Genomic DNA, 16,119 nt, shown 5'->3' with positions numbered 1-16,119 from the left:
CTCCAAGTCTATGGAGAAGCCGGGCGGGGGGCGCTCAGGCAGCAGTGCCCTGGACTTTCCCGTCCACAGTACCGTCAAGACGGGGCGCATCGTCGCCAGTAGCAGCCTTTTCCTTGTGCCACTCCTCGGGTGTCTGACATTTTGCAGTCCAGCTGTGGGGCAGGGCCAGTCAGAAATGGGCAGACTATGACAAGAGGGGGCAACGAGGTAGGTACCCAGTTGGCGTTGATATGCTCCCAAGGTGGACCGGACTGGAATTGACTGAACTTACGCGTGGATGGCGGCAATCTCCTCCTTCAAGGCGGAGTTGACTGTAGGCATTGCGTGTCAGCGAGTGAGGGAGATGCAAGGGGATGGCAGTCACTGACCTAGGCGATGTCTCTTGAGCGAGTTCTTCCCGGCAAACTCGGGCGAGACAATCAAGGTCGAGAATGCTTGGCCACAGCCGCCTGCAAGAAAACGACAGGAGCGTCAATGCCACAGTGTATTGGGGGGGGGGGGGAGAGAGAGAGAGTGTGTGTGTGTATGTTTGTGAGAGAGAAAGAGACAGAGAGAGAGAGAGAGATGGGCGAGTTGGCTGGTGGTGATGGGAGACGAGGACGACGAACCAGACATGTCGGTGATGTCGACGTGGACGGCGTTGAGCCGCTCTATGATGGAGGCCTTGAGGGCGGCCTCTGACACTGCAGTGTTCTCCATGACCGGTGATTAGTGAACTATGTAGGGTTGCAAGCAGGCAGCTCTGGGTGGTCAAGGGTATGTGGTTGTATATATGAAGGAGGACTGGGTACTGAAGTCTAGTGTGCCGTCGTCTGGTTTGGGGAGGACCACTGTGGACGGCAAAAGATGGGAAGGTGGAGAAACTGGTGTCGGCTGCTTATCGTATTGTTGAGTGGTATGCAGGTACACACACACACACACACAACCCACACACTTACACACACATACACATACACATACACACTGTGCACTGTACGTACAGGGCACGGTACTACCTACCTACCTAAATATCTAGGTAGGTAGGGGCCGCTATCCGCTACCCACTACCCGCTACCATCTACCAGTCAATGGGACTATGGGACCTCAGGAGCTCTCGACGTCAGTCACCTAGTCTACACAGTAGACAGACAGACAGATACCTACCTACCTACCTGCCTGGGTATCTTCCTACCTGCAGCTTTCCAATGACTTTTCCCACGACACGGCTCCGCCTTATGATCCCTCATCCCCTCCGTCTCGCAATCGCAGTCCCAGTCCCAGTCCCAGCCTTCTTGCTGTCAGCCAGCCGCTCACTAGCCGTCGCCACTCGCTCTTGTCCAAGGACTCAGGGCACCCCCACCTTTACCAGAGCCTGTTCCTCGAGGCCTATCCCACTGTCGTCACGAGGAGGAATGGCCTCAGTCGCCGCGCAACCACCGCAAAACACCCCCTTTGCCCGGGCGGTGGTGCAAGCTCTAAGATCATTGTACATAGTCCCGGCCTCAAGCTCATTCGGCCCCGCTGCCTGGCATCCGGATGTGTCGAGCTGACACCCCAACTCCAGGTACCCCGAAGAGGTCGCCGACAGGGTTTGGGACAACGTCGGCTTGCTCCTGGGCAACTTCGACTCGCCCACCCAGCAGAGCCTCGGCCTGGAGCCCTCCTCCGAGCACAAGACCATCCTCCTCACCAATGACCTGAGCCCATCTGTCGCACAGGAGGCTGTCGACAAGAAGGCCTCCCTCATCGTGAGCTATCGTACGTCTGCACCCTGCGCTTTCCCCCGCCCCTTGTCCAACCTCACTGACCATCGCACCTTCTGCCAAAGACCCTTTCATCTTCAGAGGGCTCAAGTCAGTCGATCTCGTCGACCCCCAGCAAAGGCTTCTGCTCCAGCTGGCCCAGAAGAACATCGCTGTCTACTGCCCCCACACCGCCGTCGACGCTGTGCCCGGCGGCCTGAATGACTGGCTGGTCGATGTCATCTGCGGCTCACAACAGCCTCAGAGCCGTTCTGCGGTCCAGCCCACCTCGTCTCCTCCCCCAGCCGGCTTCGAAGGCGCCGGCTATGGTAGGAAAGTCGACTTTGCCCAGCCAGTCGCGGTGAGCGACCTGGTCCGTCGCCTCGCCACGGGCCTGGGCGGCCTGAAGCATGTCATGGTGGCGGCGCCCAGCCGCTTTGATGTCTCGACGGCTAGGGTGCAGTCCGCCGCTGTGTGTGCAGGCTCGGGCTGGGACGTCCTCAAGAGCTGCGCCGTCGATGTCCTCGTCACCGGCGAGATGAGCCACCACAACGCACTCCGGGCCACCATGGAGGGCAAACTGGTCATCACGGTTTTTCACAGCAATTCGGAGAGGGCATACCTTCGGCAGAGGATGCAGCCGGCCTTGGAGGCGGAACTTCACAGGACTGGCGTCGAGGCACAGATCTTGGTGAGCGAGGAGGACAAGGATCCCTTCGAGATCTGGGATGTTGAGCGCCTCACTGCCGGTTCCGCGCCATGACTGGCCAGCGGGGCCTCGGTCACTGGAATGTCTCATCTACACACGGCGCGTTGAGCATGCGTGCATGGACATATAGATATACATGTACGAGACTGGCCCGGGTGCGCAACCCACTGAATCGGGAGAGGCGAGGTGTTGGATGAGAGCGGTCCGTGTGAACCTTGGGGGACGATCTTGACTATCGTGCTGGAGCCCGGGGTATCATTTCAAGGGCACCATCCAATCTACACTCTTACGAAACAGCATCTTTGATGGCTGCATCACCCTCCGCCAGACATGCATCAACATCTGCACCGCCTACCCCCTTCTGTTTCCAAGCCACGAGCAGCTGCCTGGGCAACGCCCACGCCTGCCTCGCTTCCTCGACCTTGCCCTCTTGCACCAGTGTCCGTATCCTTTCCGGCGTTTCCAACACCCCTGCGACGAGCTCCCTGGCCCTCCTCTTCCTGTCCTGAACGTCTTGCCTGCTCTTGGCATCCTCCGGCTTCGGCGTGGACTGCCTCAGAGCGTCCCTGATTGACGAGGCCTGGGAGTAGATGTGGGCAATGGCTGGGTCGAGGGTCGCAGCCATAGGGTTCAGGGGGTCCATGTTGGAGCGCATCTGCCAAACAGACTGTCAGTCACAATTTCCCGAAGCGCCCCACAACCCACCTGGACCTGGCGGGCTGCCGTACCTTGCGTATTGTCTCGGTGGCGGTGATGAGCTTGCTGTAGTTGTCGTAGACCAGCGCCTTCTTCTCGGCGTCGAGTGCCCGGATCTCGCCCAGGACCCGCGTGTAGGTCCTGAGCAGCTCCTCCAGGCTGCTGTCCTTCAGCTTGGACTTGACGTAGGCGTCGGCGTCGAAGCCATCGGCATCGATCTCGGATGTAGGGACGTCTGAGTGGGGAAAGTCGGCGGCATCGGCCAGGGAGGCGGAGTCTGTGTCGGTGACCTCGAGCAGCGGGGGCGTGGCGGCAGCTGGGGTCTTCTTGAGATTGTAGTATTCACGGAGGGCGGCACGGTTATTGCGCTTGTTGGGTGCGGATGCGGATGCGGATGCGGACGTGGATGCGGACGGATTAGGAGAGCTGGTGGCCGATCGGGGAATGTCAAGACTCGGGCGTGTGGACGAGGTAGGAGTTACGATGGCCTGGGAGGAGGGTGTTCGCCGAAAGGCAGAATGGGGGTCTCTAGGGGAAGCTATGGTGGACATGTCGGCGGCAGCAGGCTGGTTCTGCGTTGGAGTTGGTTGATGATGACGGCGGGATGGCTACTGTGGGTGGACAATGGGAAGCTACCTAGGTGCGCTGTAAACAGCTAGCTGCAACAGTAGGTATGGTGGTAGGTGTCCCATAGATGATCGATGCGTTTGACACATGTAAGTAGTACCCCAGGTACCTGCCCGGGGGGGGGGGGGGTCTGTCTACGCAGAGGATGGCTAGGTACCTCTGATGGTTGGTGGGGCTCTACTATCCTGTTTACTGGGCTTGTAGATCGAAACACGCAGCAGCCAACAATCTTCACTCACCAGTCCCCCACTAGTACATCAATACATCAATACATCAATCAATCCTCACTTCACCCCAACATTGTATCAAAACCAGGCATTCTGCGAGTCACTTGCGGACAATCCACACGAGTTGGCAGAAAGGCTGAAACAATACAAAGGGCTGCGTGTGTGTGTGTGGGTGGGCTTGTGCACATCTGGAGGCGGTCACACTCCATACTGCACACACGCACACCTGGTTCATAATGACCCTGGTCGATCACGGAAATCATACAACTTGGATCTCAGTCCCTCGAGTACGATGAGGAGCAATATCCACTGCCCAACATGAGCCTGTCAGCCCAGATACACACCCAACTGCAGAACCTCAACCTCCCGCCGCCGTCTCAACCGTGGCTACAGGCTCTCATCTCGGCCCGCAACCCCCCTCCTCCCCTCCCTTCCTTGGTTATGACCGTCAAGACCCGACTCCTGGCCTCGGACCTCACCACTCCTGGCTTGCTCGACTCCGATTCAGTCCCAGCCATATCTCTTCCGAGCGGCATCAGCAACCCCGCCGTGCAGGAGACTCGGCTAAGCCACCATGTCTACGTCCAGGTTGCCGACATCGAGGATCTGGCAAAGAGCCGGTGGGAGCAGGTCGAGGAGCTCGAGGCCATCGAGAGGGGCGAGCAGACCCGAGGCCGAGAGATCATCCGCCTTCCTACCAACGGTGCTAATACGGACGAGCACCAGAATGGAACGGCCGATGGACCAGAGGCACAGTTATCAGCGCCGGCGACAGCAACAGCACCAGCACCAACCCCCAACAAGGCCACCCATCGACTAGTCTTGCAGGACTGCAAGGGCCAGACGGTATATGGCCTTGAGCTGACGCGTATCCCAAGGATAGCCATCGGGACACTCAACATCGGCGAGAAGATACTACTCAGAAAGGGTGCCCTCGTCGCAAGAGGGGCCATAGTACTCGAACCTACGACTTGTCACATCTTGGGTGGCAAGATCGAAGCCTGGTAAGTACTCTGGCAAAGATGCCTTGCCGCACACAATTAGGATACCCGTGCGGACGCCTCTGTCACAGTGAGAGCGCAAGAATCGACTGACATGGTCCCAGGCAGAGAGCTTGGGTGGGCAGTCGGCTCGCCAGGTTGAGGGAAGCGGCCGGTCCAGATCAGCAAGGCTGAGGAGGCTTATCAAGTCATTTTCGTAATACTGCCGCTTGCTTATGATGAACGCGCGCCAGGGCTTGTGCATGTACTGTACGCACGTGGCTGATTTATCTCCAACTTGTGGCTACGACAAGGAACAACTATCTGGGTTACATGCGCTACTGCTTGCGCACAACGCCAACAAGGTCGTGCCAACCATCTCTCATCCATGGCGCCAGCACAATCGAGACCTGCGAGTTGAGAGCTCGCCCAGTGGACCCATAAGCCTTCGCCAGATCCTCTGCGCCAAGATGACCCTTGGGTGGAATGGCCTGTGATGCCACACGGACTGCCATCTCCCTTGGAAACTCCTCACTATTGTCTGTCATGTCCCCGAGACCAGACCAGCCGTGTGGCAGATGAGGATAGAGAAGGGTGTCCGTCTGCGCCTGAGCCAGCGGTCCCTGCCCCGTACCCTCCTCCGTCAGGGCTGCAGCCGCTTGTAGAACCTCTCCTATGTACAATTGTTCCGCAGACGTGGTCTTCTCGCTTGTGCGAAGTTTCTCCAACTCAATGCGCACCGCATCAAGACTCTCTTCGTCGTCATCTAGGATCCCTATGACGCCCAGCAGGACAACCGACTGCACATGATCGGGTCTGTCGCCAATGATATCGAACAGTAGGTTGCGGGCCTTGTCTCGGGCACCCTCAGACCCTGTTGCCCACAGTACCTGGGCAAGCAGACAAGCGGCATCAGGATTGTTGTCTGATTCCTGCAGAGCAGCATCGAAGTACGCCACGGCCTCTGTCAGGTTGTTTTGATGATAGTGGGCGAGACCCACCGTCAAGTTCGCAGAGAGCCTCGCCTTCTTTCGCTCTTCTGCCCTCAATTCGTTGTCTGACTCGTCACTGCTGAGTTGCAGAGCCGTCTCGCCACAATCAACCGCTCGATCGTAAGAACCAACGGCGAGATGAGCCCTGGCGAGATCTGTCTTCGCGAGTGCAAATCTCCTTAGTGACTGCGCAGACTCAGTCACTTCGTAATCTGCTTCTAAAACAGAGCACATCTCCTCTAGGACTTTTGCCGATAACTGATGCTCATGACTCCGCTCCTGCAGCAAGGCACGCAGGTGCCCCAGGGCAAGGTTCTGTGGCTTTAGCTCTCGAAGCTGGCCTAGTGCAAAGATCGCCTGGATAAGAGATGTCATACCAGCATCCGTGGAGAACGTCGATATAGAATCAAATATTGACGTAGAGTATTGCTGTCTGGAGATGGACGACGAGGCCTCGGCAATTTCCATGGCATGGGCAAAGAGACCACGGGCTTCTTTCACATCGCCATAGATCAAGGCCACGAGGCCTTGGCCAAGCCATGCGTGGGCGTAGTCGGGGTCGGTGGATTGTGCTCTGGTGAATGCCTCGTTCGCCAACTCCAGGTCGTTCTGGAGCAGCCCAAGAGTACCTAGATTTGTCCACGCCTGAACATTTCGCTCATTCAAGTACAGGCTGCGAACAAAAGAATGTTGTGAGACAGCCGCATTGATCTGGCTTGTAATCACGCCGAGTGCGTTCCAGAACTCCGCGTTGCCAGCTTCCAGCTCTATGGCTCGCTTGAAGCATTTGATGGCGGCTTTAGAGTATCGACTAGATCTGCCCTTGAACTCCTCAGGAAGATTCAGATGCGCACGGTACTCTGCCCAACCGAGGTTGTAATATGCTACACTTTGTGCGTGCGCATCGTGAGCTGAAGCGTGAATAGCACGTTTGTGTGCAAGGATGGTAGCATGGAGAGCGCGGGTGAGATCGACACCAACTCTCTCGTCATCGGCAAATATACCTTTGGCAAATACGACATTGTGTCCAACCCCGTCGACCTCTTTCAACACTTCGAATCCTAGCGCATCATCGTTATCCCCGAGTAGTTGACGAATAATTTCGATGGGCAGATCTGTAACGTGTCCCTGGATGCTTGTAAAAATCGAGCAAGAGTCTGCCACCGTTTTCCAGAAGTTGAACGTGTTCTTGATACCTTCCGGAGCTCTGGTGGCGAACTCCAAGGCGCCCTTGGCTGTTGTCACCGCTTTACCAAAGAGGCCCTTTCTAAGACAGTCCGCTGCGCTATCAGCAAGTGTCTGCATCAGCGCAATGGCCACGCCCTCTTCGTCTGGTCTGTGCAGAGTGACATCTTGGTACAACTCAATAGAGTCGTCAAAATCACCTAGTTGGCGTTTGATATTAGCAAGCATGAACTTAGCGAACCAAGTCTCCACGTCTCCAGTGGCATCTGACATTTCCTCTAGCCTCTGCGCATTTTGGATGGCCTTGGTGGCCGAGACGTAGCGGCCGGAGCTGTAGTAACTCTCTCCGAGTCCTACCCAGGAATGATAATCGTCAGGAGATATTCGTAAAGCGGCTTGGAATGACACAACGGCTTTGTGGAAATCCTGTTTGTGCAATTCTGCGACACCAAGGGCCGCGAACGGCCAGCTGATCCCTTTCCTCTTGGAGCCCGGTGGCGGCTTGACTTTGCCCGAGTCGACAATGCGCTGAGCGACGAGCTCAACTCGATCCCAGTCAGCCTCGTCTGCAAAGGAGCGTGCGAGCCTCTCTGCAGAGACGATTTCAGATGACGACAGCTCGACTGCCTTCTGGAAGCACTTTCTGGCCCTCTTCTTGTCCTTGGCGTAGTCGGCATAATACACACCTAGGCTTGTGTACGCCGGTGCAAAGCTCAAATTGCTCTTCAGGGCTTGCAGGAAACACGAGTAGGCCCCGCCAGGTCCGCGATTTTTTCTCGCGGCCTTTGAAGGGTCCAGTGCCCAAATGCAGCTACCAAGCCGGTATAACGTCTGGGCCAAGAGGTCATGAGCGGCGTCGCTCTTGGCTGTGATCAAGGGTATGCATTGCTCAAGCTCCGCTGCGCTGGTTGAGTAATCACCCTTGAGTGCTTTCACCCAGGCTGCCTCAGACTTAACGCGGAGGTTCTCAGGATCCCTCTGGAGGGCTCGATCCAGGAAGTCAATGGCTTCGTCGTAGTCTTCCTCCTCCTCAAAAATCAAACCCACTCCGATCAGGGCAGGTGTTGATACGGGGTCGCGGCTCAACACATCGTCGAATAACTCCTTTGCCTCTTTATGATGGCGTGGAGACTGGTAGAACACCAGCGCCGTGGCGAGGTGTAGTTTGAACATGTCACTGGTGTCTTGGAAACCCATGCCTGTCTTCTCCCGCTCGTCCTTCAGCAGACGGAGAGCCTTGCGCGTTAACTCAACATTGCTCTCATGTTCCTGCAATGATTCGTAATATTCAACCACCAAACGGTGGGCGAAGAGGGATTTGGTTGTCAAAATCGCTTCTGACATCATGAGCAATCGATCCTCGTCAGTCAACGGAATGACGGTTGTTGGCGCCCCACCATCATCGTCATCCTCGCTCTCATCGCTGGCATGGCCGCCTTCGTCAGGAGTTTCAGGCTGCGGCTCGAGCTTGGGGAATGGCGAGATGTCGCTGCTGAGGTAGCCGGTGATGACTCTGCACAAGTCGCTGTCGGGGAAAAATGTGCAGTAGTCCCAAAGAACAGTGGCATCCCAGTCTCCCGTGTCCTTGCAATCCCTCCAGTCAATATTTATCTCCCATGCGAGCCTGTATGGGTGCTTGATGATGACCATATCCCTGGCTAGCTTGAGGACGACCTGTAACTCCTGCGCCTTCTCTTGGCCGTGAGGAAACGCTAGGAGGCGGTCGTGGCAGTGTTGCAGCAGCTTCTCCTCATATTGGCGACGAACCTCGTCGTCATTGGACCAATTGATGAGTTCGCGATAGATGTGGCCCAGACGGCTGCGGCCGAGCACCTCCCGCTTGACCTCGATGGTAACTTCGCTGACCTTTGCGCCGAGCCTGGTCCTCCGCTCACCGATCAAAGAATTGATCTGCTTCTTCTCGTCTGCCTCAATGATCCTGGCAACTGTCTCATACGTCTCCGCAGGGCGGGTGCGGCCCTCGACCGCCGAGTAGACAGGGCTGTCCGGTAGGGTCAAGCCCAAGGCGTCGACATACTGCTGAGCAGTGCCTTGAGCGCGGGCAAAAGCGATAAAATCGTCTACGATCTTCTGGTATTTGTAGGTTTGGTCAGAGTCCCGGAAGATCTCGGCCAAGTAGACAGTGGCAGTCTGCAGAGAAGAGAGCTTCTTTGGGCCCTGCTTCTCATAGAGCTTGATGAGACCCTGCCAGGCCTGGGGATCATTAGGTTTCAGCTTCGTGGCCGCGTCATACGTTGCCTCTGCCTCATCCAGCCTGTTGGTCTTGTCCAAAGCGAGAGCCAACAGAACGAGACTGCAGCTTTGTCAGTGAATGAAAGATAAAGTGAGGCTGAAGAGCCTCGCGCCCCCCTCCCCTCAACCGCGAGTGGCGCGATGTTTGGACATGAGCTGGGCAGTGCATGGGGCTGGTGTGACCTTACGCTTGGTAGTTTCTAGGTTCTCTCTGAGTGAAGTCCCGAGCCTGTTGGAGGGCATCGTCGTACTTCTGCTGCTTGACAGCATCGGCGATGGCCTTCAGTGCCGCCTTGGAAGACGACATGACGGTAGCTGCTTACAGGGTGTTGGGTGGACGGTGGGCAGGGGCAGAGGCGGTGTCAGGGCCAGGTTTGGTGTCATAATCTCCAGATCCCTCACGCCTGCATCATCCGGTGGTTGGTCGAATTGATGGTGCCAGAGAGGAGTGATCTGAGAGGGGGAGGGGGGCTGCGACTTCTCAGGATGATTTGTTGGTTTCGCAAGAGCGAAGGTCGTCTAGATTGACCAAGTACCTACGGTGGGTTCACCTGTACGAGCACTGCAGTGCTGTCTAGGCGACCCTTGGCCTGCAATTCAATGACGTTGGAGTTCTGGCCTAGGTACCCAGGTACTTGGGTGCCCGAGAATCTTGGGCGGAGGGGCGCGCCAGCATATCCGACCTGCCCACCTATCTAATCGATAAGGAATAAATTTCCATGCTTTCTTGCTCTCTAACAACTTTGCCTCGCCTTGCCTGATCGTGCACTGCGTTCTCACTCCAAACACAGACCTGCACACTTCCTCTTGAAACTCTCTGTCTGCGTGGGCGAGTAGCCGCGACTAGGACACCCGTCTTTCCAGCATGGACATGGACTCGAACCCTGCGAAACGAAGGAAACTAGACCACGAGTCCCACGGTCTCGTCGCAAATGGCAGCGCCGCTCTGGATGCCGCCGCCCAAGCAGGCACTCCCCGACCAAGCACCTTCGCTTTGCAGGCCCAAGAACTTTTGAACGAGGTTCGCCTGGACTACAGCAAGACCTTCGCCGGTGCCGACGATCTTTTGCACCGCATCAAGTCCACTATCGAAGAAACCAAGCCTCATGGCCCTACTCCCGTGAGCGCATCTGCCCGTCCAGCCCCACGACCCACCTAACCACCTTCCTTGCTTTGCAGATTCACCAGGCTTCCAAGAGCCTCGAGGCGACACAAGGTCTGCTCGTGCCCTTTCCCGATCCAGGACCGTCCCAAGATTCGCACTACAAGGTCTCATTCGCCGCTCCGGCTCAGTTCAATGTTGTCGGAAGCTACGTCTCCAAGACAATGGTCAGATCCCAAGGCCGCCATGCCATTGACATGATTGTCGAGATGCCCAAGGACATCTTTCAAGACAAGGACTACCTCGACCTCAGATATTTCTACAAGAGGGCCTACTACCTAGCCGTCCTGACCGCCTCCGTCCGCAACGAGCTTGGCTCTACTGTTGTGTTCGCCTACGAATATTGCAGTGGAAACCGCCTGCTGCCCATCCTCAACCTGGCCTTGGAGAACCACACAAACGGGTACCATATACGGATCATTCCGTGCGCACCACAAGGCTTGTGCCCAAGCCGGAAGCTCTTGCCTACGGCCTGTTGCATTCGGTCTGTCCCAGATGTCGGCGGGGACCCCAGAGCCCCAACACCTTTCTACAACTCTACATTGAAGGCCGAGATGTGCTACTTCAGCTATCTCAAGGTCCTTCGCCAGGCAGAGAAGGCTTGCGCGGCCTTCAGAGACGCCTGTATTCTAGGGCGTATCTGGCTACTCCAACGCGGCTTTGGGGGCTCGCTTTCCAGAGGGGGGTTCGGTCACTTCGAATGGGCGATTCTCACCGCGCTGCTATTACAAGGCGGAGGTCGGAGGGGGGTTGCGCCTCTGTCCTCCTCATTCAGCGCCACCCAAATTTTCAAGGCTGTTGTACAGTATCTCGCCACTGTTGATCTTTGTCGCAAGCCTCCCGTCCTCGGCTCATCTAACGACGGGCTGGATGCTCTGAAAGAATCCGGGCCAATCATTCTCGACGCCGCTCGACAGCTCAATCTGGCCTATAAGATGAGTGATTGCTCTGCGTTCACACTGCAACAACACGCCAGGTGGACGCAAGCATCGCTGGCTGATCAGGCTGCTGACCAGTTCAATCCGACCTTTATCATTAAGGCTAATATGCCTCTTCACAGCTATGACGCTCTCGTACAGATTATGTACCCACAAAGCACAGATGCGCACAACACTGGCGATTACCGGGGTCTGGCGGCCCAACGTGGGGACCAGGCCATGGATGTCCTGAGAAGAGCACTGGGCGATAGAGTGCAGCTCATACATGTAGAAAGCGGCGACGATTCGAGTGAAGCTGCCTGGGAACTCACTTCGTCACCGCCTTCGAGTCCCCCTCACTTGCTGGTGGGGGCGCTCTTCAATACGGCCAACATGGCGAGACAAGTTGACCAAGGTCCTTCGGTTGAGGACAAACAAGCCGCAAAAGAGTTCCGTCGATTCTGGGGTCAAAAAGCTGAATTGAGACGCTTTAAGGATGGTAGTATCCTAGAGAGCTTGATTTGGACGCAAGCTTCGCCGCTAAGCCTCTGGGAAGAGATCACCCGGTATGCTCTCAAATTGCACCTGCAGATACAGGATGATCATCTTGAGTACTACGGGGCCGACTTTTCAGCAATAATCCCTATCAAAGCCTCCGACACGTCTGCGTTCCAAGCTGCCAGGGAGGCCTTCACTATGTTTGAGGCGGATTTACGTGGACTGAGCCATCTTCCCCTCCAGATCAGGCAAGTGTCCGCGGCAGCACCCGAACTACGGTCTGCGTCGGTGCGGCCGCCATCTTTTAGCACTTCAAGAGACACAACGCTGCCGATGGACACCATAGTCTACTTCGAAGCCTCGGGCAAGTGGCCTGACAATCTAGCTGCGATACAGCGAACGAAAGTTGCCTTTCTACTAAGAATTGGCGAGCTCCTTACCGAGTCCAGGGCCGGAGTGGCTTGCCGCGTTGGGCTGGAGGACGCACAAACGGAAATAGAGAACCTGGCTTTCCTGGATATTACGTATGAGGGGGGCACCTCTTTCCGTTTGAGGATACACAGTGATCTCGAGGAGAGTCTGCTGCAGAGGCGAACCGGGGAAAAGACTCTCAACCAGCACGTGCGAACCCAAAGTGCTCAGTTGCATATCTCATTCAAACGCATTTACACACTTCTCCCGCTTCACACGCAGACAATGTTGATACTCTGCACTCGGTTCCCCGCCTTATCCGCTACTATCAGGTTGGTGAAACACTGGTTCAACTCCCACAAGCTCTCGTGCCATTTCTCGGAGGAACTGGTGGAGCTGTTTGCCTTGCGAGTCTTCCTGGAGCCTTATCCGTGGCAAGCACCATCGAGTGCCATGACAGGTTTTCTACGAACGCTGCAATTCTTGTCCAGGTGGGACTGGCGGACGGAGCCGCTGGTTCTGGACTCGACTGGGGAGCTCCCAGGGTCTGAGCGGTCCGCTGTCGCTACAAGGTTGGAGGCCTGGCGCAAGATCGATCCTGGCATGAGCCACACAACGATGGTTGTAGCCACGTCTCAAGATACCTCTGGCACCGCCTACACCATAAAAGATGGGCAGCCTCTGCCGTCGAGAGTCATTGCCACCCGTATGACCACACTGGCAAGATCAGCGTGCAAGCTCGTTAAAGCTGAAGGAGTTGGTCTGGAAACGAGGAAACTCTTCTTGCCTTCCTTGAAAGACTACGACGTCCTGATTCGCTTAAGCGGCAAGGCTATGAGAAGAGCTGCCAGCTCTAATGATGCATTGAAACAGTCACAGTTCAAGAATCTGGATGGCCGAACTGGGCGGGCAATGCAACCTGCGCTTCAGCAACCAGTCAGAACTTTGCTGATGCAACTCAACAACCTCTTCTCCGAGCCGCTTCTCTTTTTCCACGGTGCACCAGAAGACACGGTCATAGCTGCAATTTGGAACCCTCAAATAAAGCGGCGGACATTTAGGGTCAACCTCCCTTGCTCATTCAAACCCGAGGCATGCAAAGACAAGGAGGAAGTTGGTACGAGTGATGAGCGTGTTAATGTTAACCGAGAAGCAATCATTGCCGAGGTCGCCAGAGTAGGTGGGGACCTAATTGAGGGAATAGAGTTGTCGAAATAGCTCTGGTCTACCGAGGCCCAGAGTGTGGAATATTGGTCATGTAATATTCATACCAGTTCATACACTACTCTTAACACATCTGTGAATAGTGAATAATGGTCTAAGGCAAGCCTGACTAAGCACTACCTGATCTTTACATGTGTGTGATAATTATAAAGCTGGTGAAAGCTGGTATTCACAATGGAATGAGTGTGTGGCTCAGCGAGTGTATTGATTTGAACCTATAGATAATTGACAGTCTCCAGGCGTATTGAGCATCTGCAAAATCTCGTCAAATACAAGAGATCGCTTTGCTTCATACATGTTTGCAAACAATGTTACCAAATGTTTCCTGCCGGGCGAGAATGAGTGACAGACAGGCAGTGATACTTCTCAACAGGCGACCGAAGTCCAGAAACCTTGACTTGAGTAGTCCCTGGCTTACTTCTCATTCTCGGCCTTCCTGAGGTCGAAGACTCGGAGCGCTTCTTCAGCCGCCTTTACTCCACTCAGCGCCATGGCACCAAACGTAGGTCCTATTCGAGGTCAGCGTTTCTGCCAAGGCAAGGCCACTATCTTGAGATGGCTCACCCATGCGATTGGCTCCATCAACCTCAGAAAGCTCCATTCCTCCCACGATGAGACCTGGTATAATCTCCCTGGTGCCTTTGACAATTGCGTCCTCTGCCGTCTGCATATCAAGACCACGCATTCCACCGAGTTGCTCCAATTGTTTCATGCTAACGAGTCGCTTCACAGAGAAGGCACCAAACGGGCCGTCATGCCCAGTAGTGCTGATGATCAGCGGGGCGTTGATGGTGTTGGGGTCCATGCAAGACTGATCGTCGTGGTGCATCGAAACCAGAGTCCAGTTTGTAACCACACCTGCAATGCGCACATCACCAGCTCCACCAGCGGAGCGACGAGTGATAAGATCCTCGACAGTGGTAGCATTGAAGAGCTTGATGTTGGGGAACTGTAGCACTTTGGACAGAATAGTCGAGGTGAACAGTGCTGCATGCTTGACCACAACGAAATTGCCCTCGTCCTCAAACGGGATGCCGAGATCAGTCAGGAAGACGTCCTGCAAGCTAATCAGCTGTCAAGAACACAAACGCGGAGCCAGGGCGGTTGACTCCATTGTTGAGCTTTACTCACAGCCGGCTTGCGCATGACCATGGCCGAGAATAACTATTCCGTGGCTTAAGTTAGTAAGAAGCAGACCCCCTAGTTCGAGATCGAGGCACATTCGCCCAACAGCTCGGAGGCTGCCACGGGCACGACTCCGATCTGGGCATGTATGCTCGTAGACGTATAATGAAAAAAATCATGGTAACTCACCTGACCACCCAGCCACGCACCACCGCCGGGCGCGACGCCAGCTTCAATAATTGCAATCTTGAGATCAGGCCGCAGCTTTCCGAGCGTGTAGGCAGCCGATAAACCGCAAGATCCCGCGCCGATGATCACAATGTCAGACTCCGCATATGAGTCCAAATCCGAGAAGTATCGGCTGGTCATCGCACGGGATACTTGGCTCTCGCGAATCGGCGAGAAGGTGAACGAGGCCCACTGGCCCATCATGCTGTCGATGGCCTTAGTATTGGCATCAGGGATGCCACTGTCCTTCTTGACGCCCTTGACAGCCAGGCTGCCCGTGGCAGAATCGGCCGTCGTCACGATGGCAGAGGGAGCCATTGTATGTCTAACATATCTTTGTTAGCTTTAGCTGTCCTCTCAAGATTAGGGAGGATAACGCATGATCCTTTCGCTGGTATTATCCAAGATCAAGTTCCCAAGCCGTATAATCTCAGCCGCTCCACCACGCCCAAGAGTCTCTCGAGTCCTGCAATGCAAGGAGTCTCAAAATGACCATGGCACGAGGGGATTGGCACCGGCTCATGCGTGCTAACTTTACCTGGATACTGATCATTTTGGATGACATGACCAATGAAAGACCTCATGGCTCAGGTTGAGGGACGGTAGTACCGAGCAGTACGTTGCCCTTGGTCAGTGTCAGTCTATGTGCTTGTATAATCACATCGTGTTCAATTGGGTGAGGTACTTTGCGACGAAGATTTGTAAGTTGCTGGGGAAGGTGGCTATGTGAAATCGCCGGGAAGAAAGATGAGGATAGAGATCAGAATGGGTTGAGGCACAAAACCTTCAGGTGAGGGGTTGGAGTTGAGTTTTTATAGTGGACTGACAGCTCCGTTGTCCTCCGCGAGCGGAACTGATTATGATTCACTAATCGTTCTTCTCCTCGGATATGACGACATTGTGCAGCAACACAGCCAGAGGAAGGGATGTATCATAGATTTTAAAACCTTCATTGCTGCAGCCAGCTAGCAAGCACTTCGCAGCTGTGACGGTACGGCTCTTATATACTGCTGAATAGCCAATCTGGCGATTGGTTATTATGGTCTTTTGGCCGGCACACTTGATTTGTAGCAGTAGTCAAGCTTCGTGTCAGCAGCTAGCATATAACTAAATTAAATAATTAAATAATATTACTGTTTATAATAAATAAATTAATTTTTAAAA

At 55.1% G+C, this 16,119-nt stretch overlaps 7 protein-coding genes across 7 annotated transcripts; 3 read left to right on the top strand and 4 right to left on the bottom strand.

Annotated features, from left to right (window-relative positions):
- Nucleotides 1–34: 34 nt before the first annotated feature.
- Nucleotides 35–699, bottom strand: J7T55_004127 (uncharacterized protein; the record flags this gene model as incomplete). Its single annotated transcript, XM_053144807.1, has 4 exons — nt 35–152; nt 272–311; nt 369–449; nt 609–699. The coding sequence occupies 4 exons, from the start codon at nt 697–699 to the stop codon at nt 35–37; spliced, it is 330 nt and encodes a 109-aa protein (XP_052992627.1).
- Nucleotides 700–1,391: 692 nt separating this feature from the next.
- Nucleotides 1,392–2,484, top strand: J7T55_004126 (UPF0135 protein; the record flags this gene model as incomplete). The annotated part of the gene is made up of 3 exons (XM_053144806.1): nt 1,392–1,465; nt 1,544–1,737; nt 1,808–2,484. The coding sequence occupies 3 exons, from the start codon at nt 1,392–1,394 to the stop codon at nt 2,482–2,484; spliced, it is 945 nt and encodes a 314-aa protein (XP_052992626.1).
- Nucleotides 2,485–2,716: 232 nt separating this feature from the next.
- J7T55_004125 (uncharacterized protein) lies at nt 2,717–3,677 on the bottom strand (the record flags this gene model as incomplete). The annotated part of the gene is made up of 2 exons (XM_053144805.1): nt 2,717–3,085; nt 3,159–3,677. 2 exons carry the CDS (start codon nt 3,675–3,677, stop codon nt 2,717–2,719), a joined length of 888 nt encoding a protein of 295 aa, XP_052992625.1.
- A 621-nt stretch (nt 3,678–4,298) lies between these two features.
- On the top strand, nt 4,299–5,074 carry J7T55_004124 (uncharacterized protein; the record flags this gene model as incomplete). The annotated part of the gene is made up of 2 exons (XM_053144804.1): nt 4,299–4,984; nt 5,053–5,074. The coding sequence occupies 2 exons, from the start codon at nt 4,299–4,301 to the stop codon at nt 5,072–5,074; spliced, it is 708 nt and encodes a 235-aa protein (XP_052992624.1).
- A 224-nt stretch (nt 5,075–5,298) lies between these two features.
- Nucleotides 5,299–9,697, bottom strand: J7T55_004123 (superkiller protein; the record flags this gene model as incomplete). Its single annotated transcript, XM_053144803.1, has 2 exons — nt 5,299–9,451; nt 9,579–9,697. 2 exons carry the CDS (start codon nt 9,695–9,697, stop codon nt 5,299–5,301), a joined length of 4,272 nt encoding a protein of 1,423 aa, XP_052992623.1.
- Nucleotides 9,698–10,255: 558 nt separating this feature from the next.
- Nucleotides 10,256–13,670, top strand: J7T55_004122 (uncharacterized protein; the record flags this gene model as incomplete). The annotated part of the gene is made up of 3 exons (XM_053144801.1): nt 10,256–10,510; nt 10,570–13,554; nt 13,653–13,670. The coding sequence occupies 3 exons, from the start codon at nt 10,256–10,258 to the stop codon at nt 13,668–13,670; spliced, it is 3,258 nt and encodes a 1,085-aa protein (XP_052992622.1).
- Nucleotides 13,671–14,016: 346 nt separating this feature from the next.
- J7T55_004121 (uncharacterized protein) lies at nt 14,017–15,508 on the bottom strand (the record flags this gene model as incomplete). The annotated part of the gene is made up of 5 exons (XM_053144800.1): nt 14,017–14,111; nt 14,167–14,659; nt 14,734–14,766; nt 14,917–15,280; nt 15,489–15,508. 5 exons carry the CDS (start codon nt 15,506–15,508, stop codon nt 14,017–14,019), a joined length of 1,005 nt encoding a protein of 334 aa, XP_052992621.1.
- Between the last annotated feature and the right edge of the window lie 611 nt (nt 15,509–16,119).

Source organism: Diaporthe amygdali (genome assembly GCF_026229845.1).
Source record: "Diaporthe amygdali strain CAA958 chromosome Unknown NODE_18_length_871485_cov_64_394520, whole genome shotgun sequence".
NCBI lineage: Eukaryota > Fungi > Ascomycota > Sordariomycetes > Diaporthales > Diaporthaceae > Diaporthe > Diaporthe amygdali.
The sequence above is the reverse complement of the archived record's forward strand: the minus strand, read 5'-3'. Positions and strand labels throughout refer to the sequence as shown.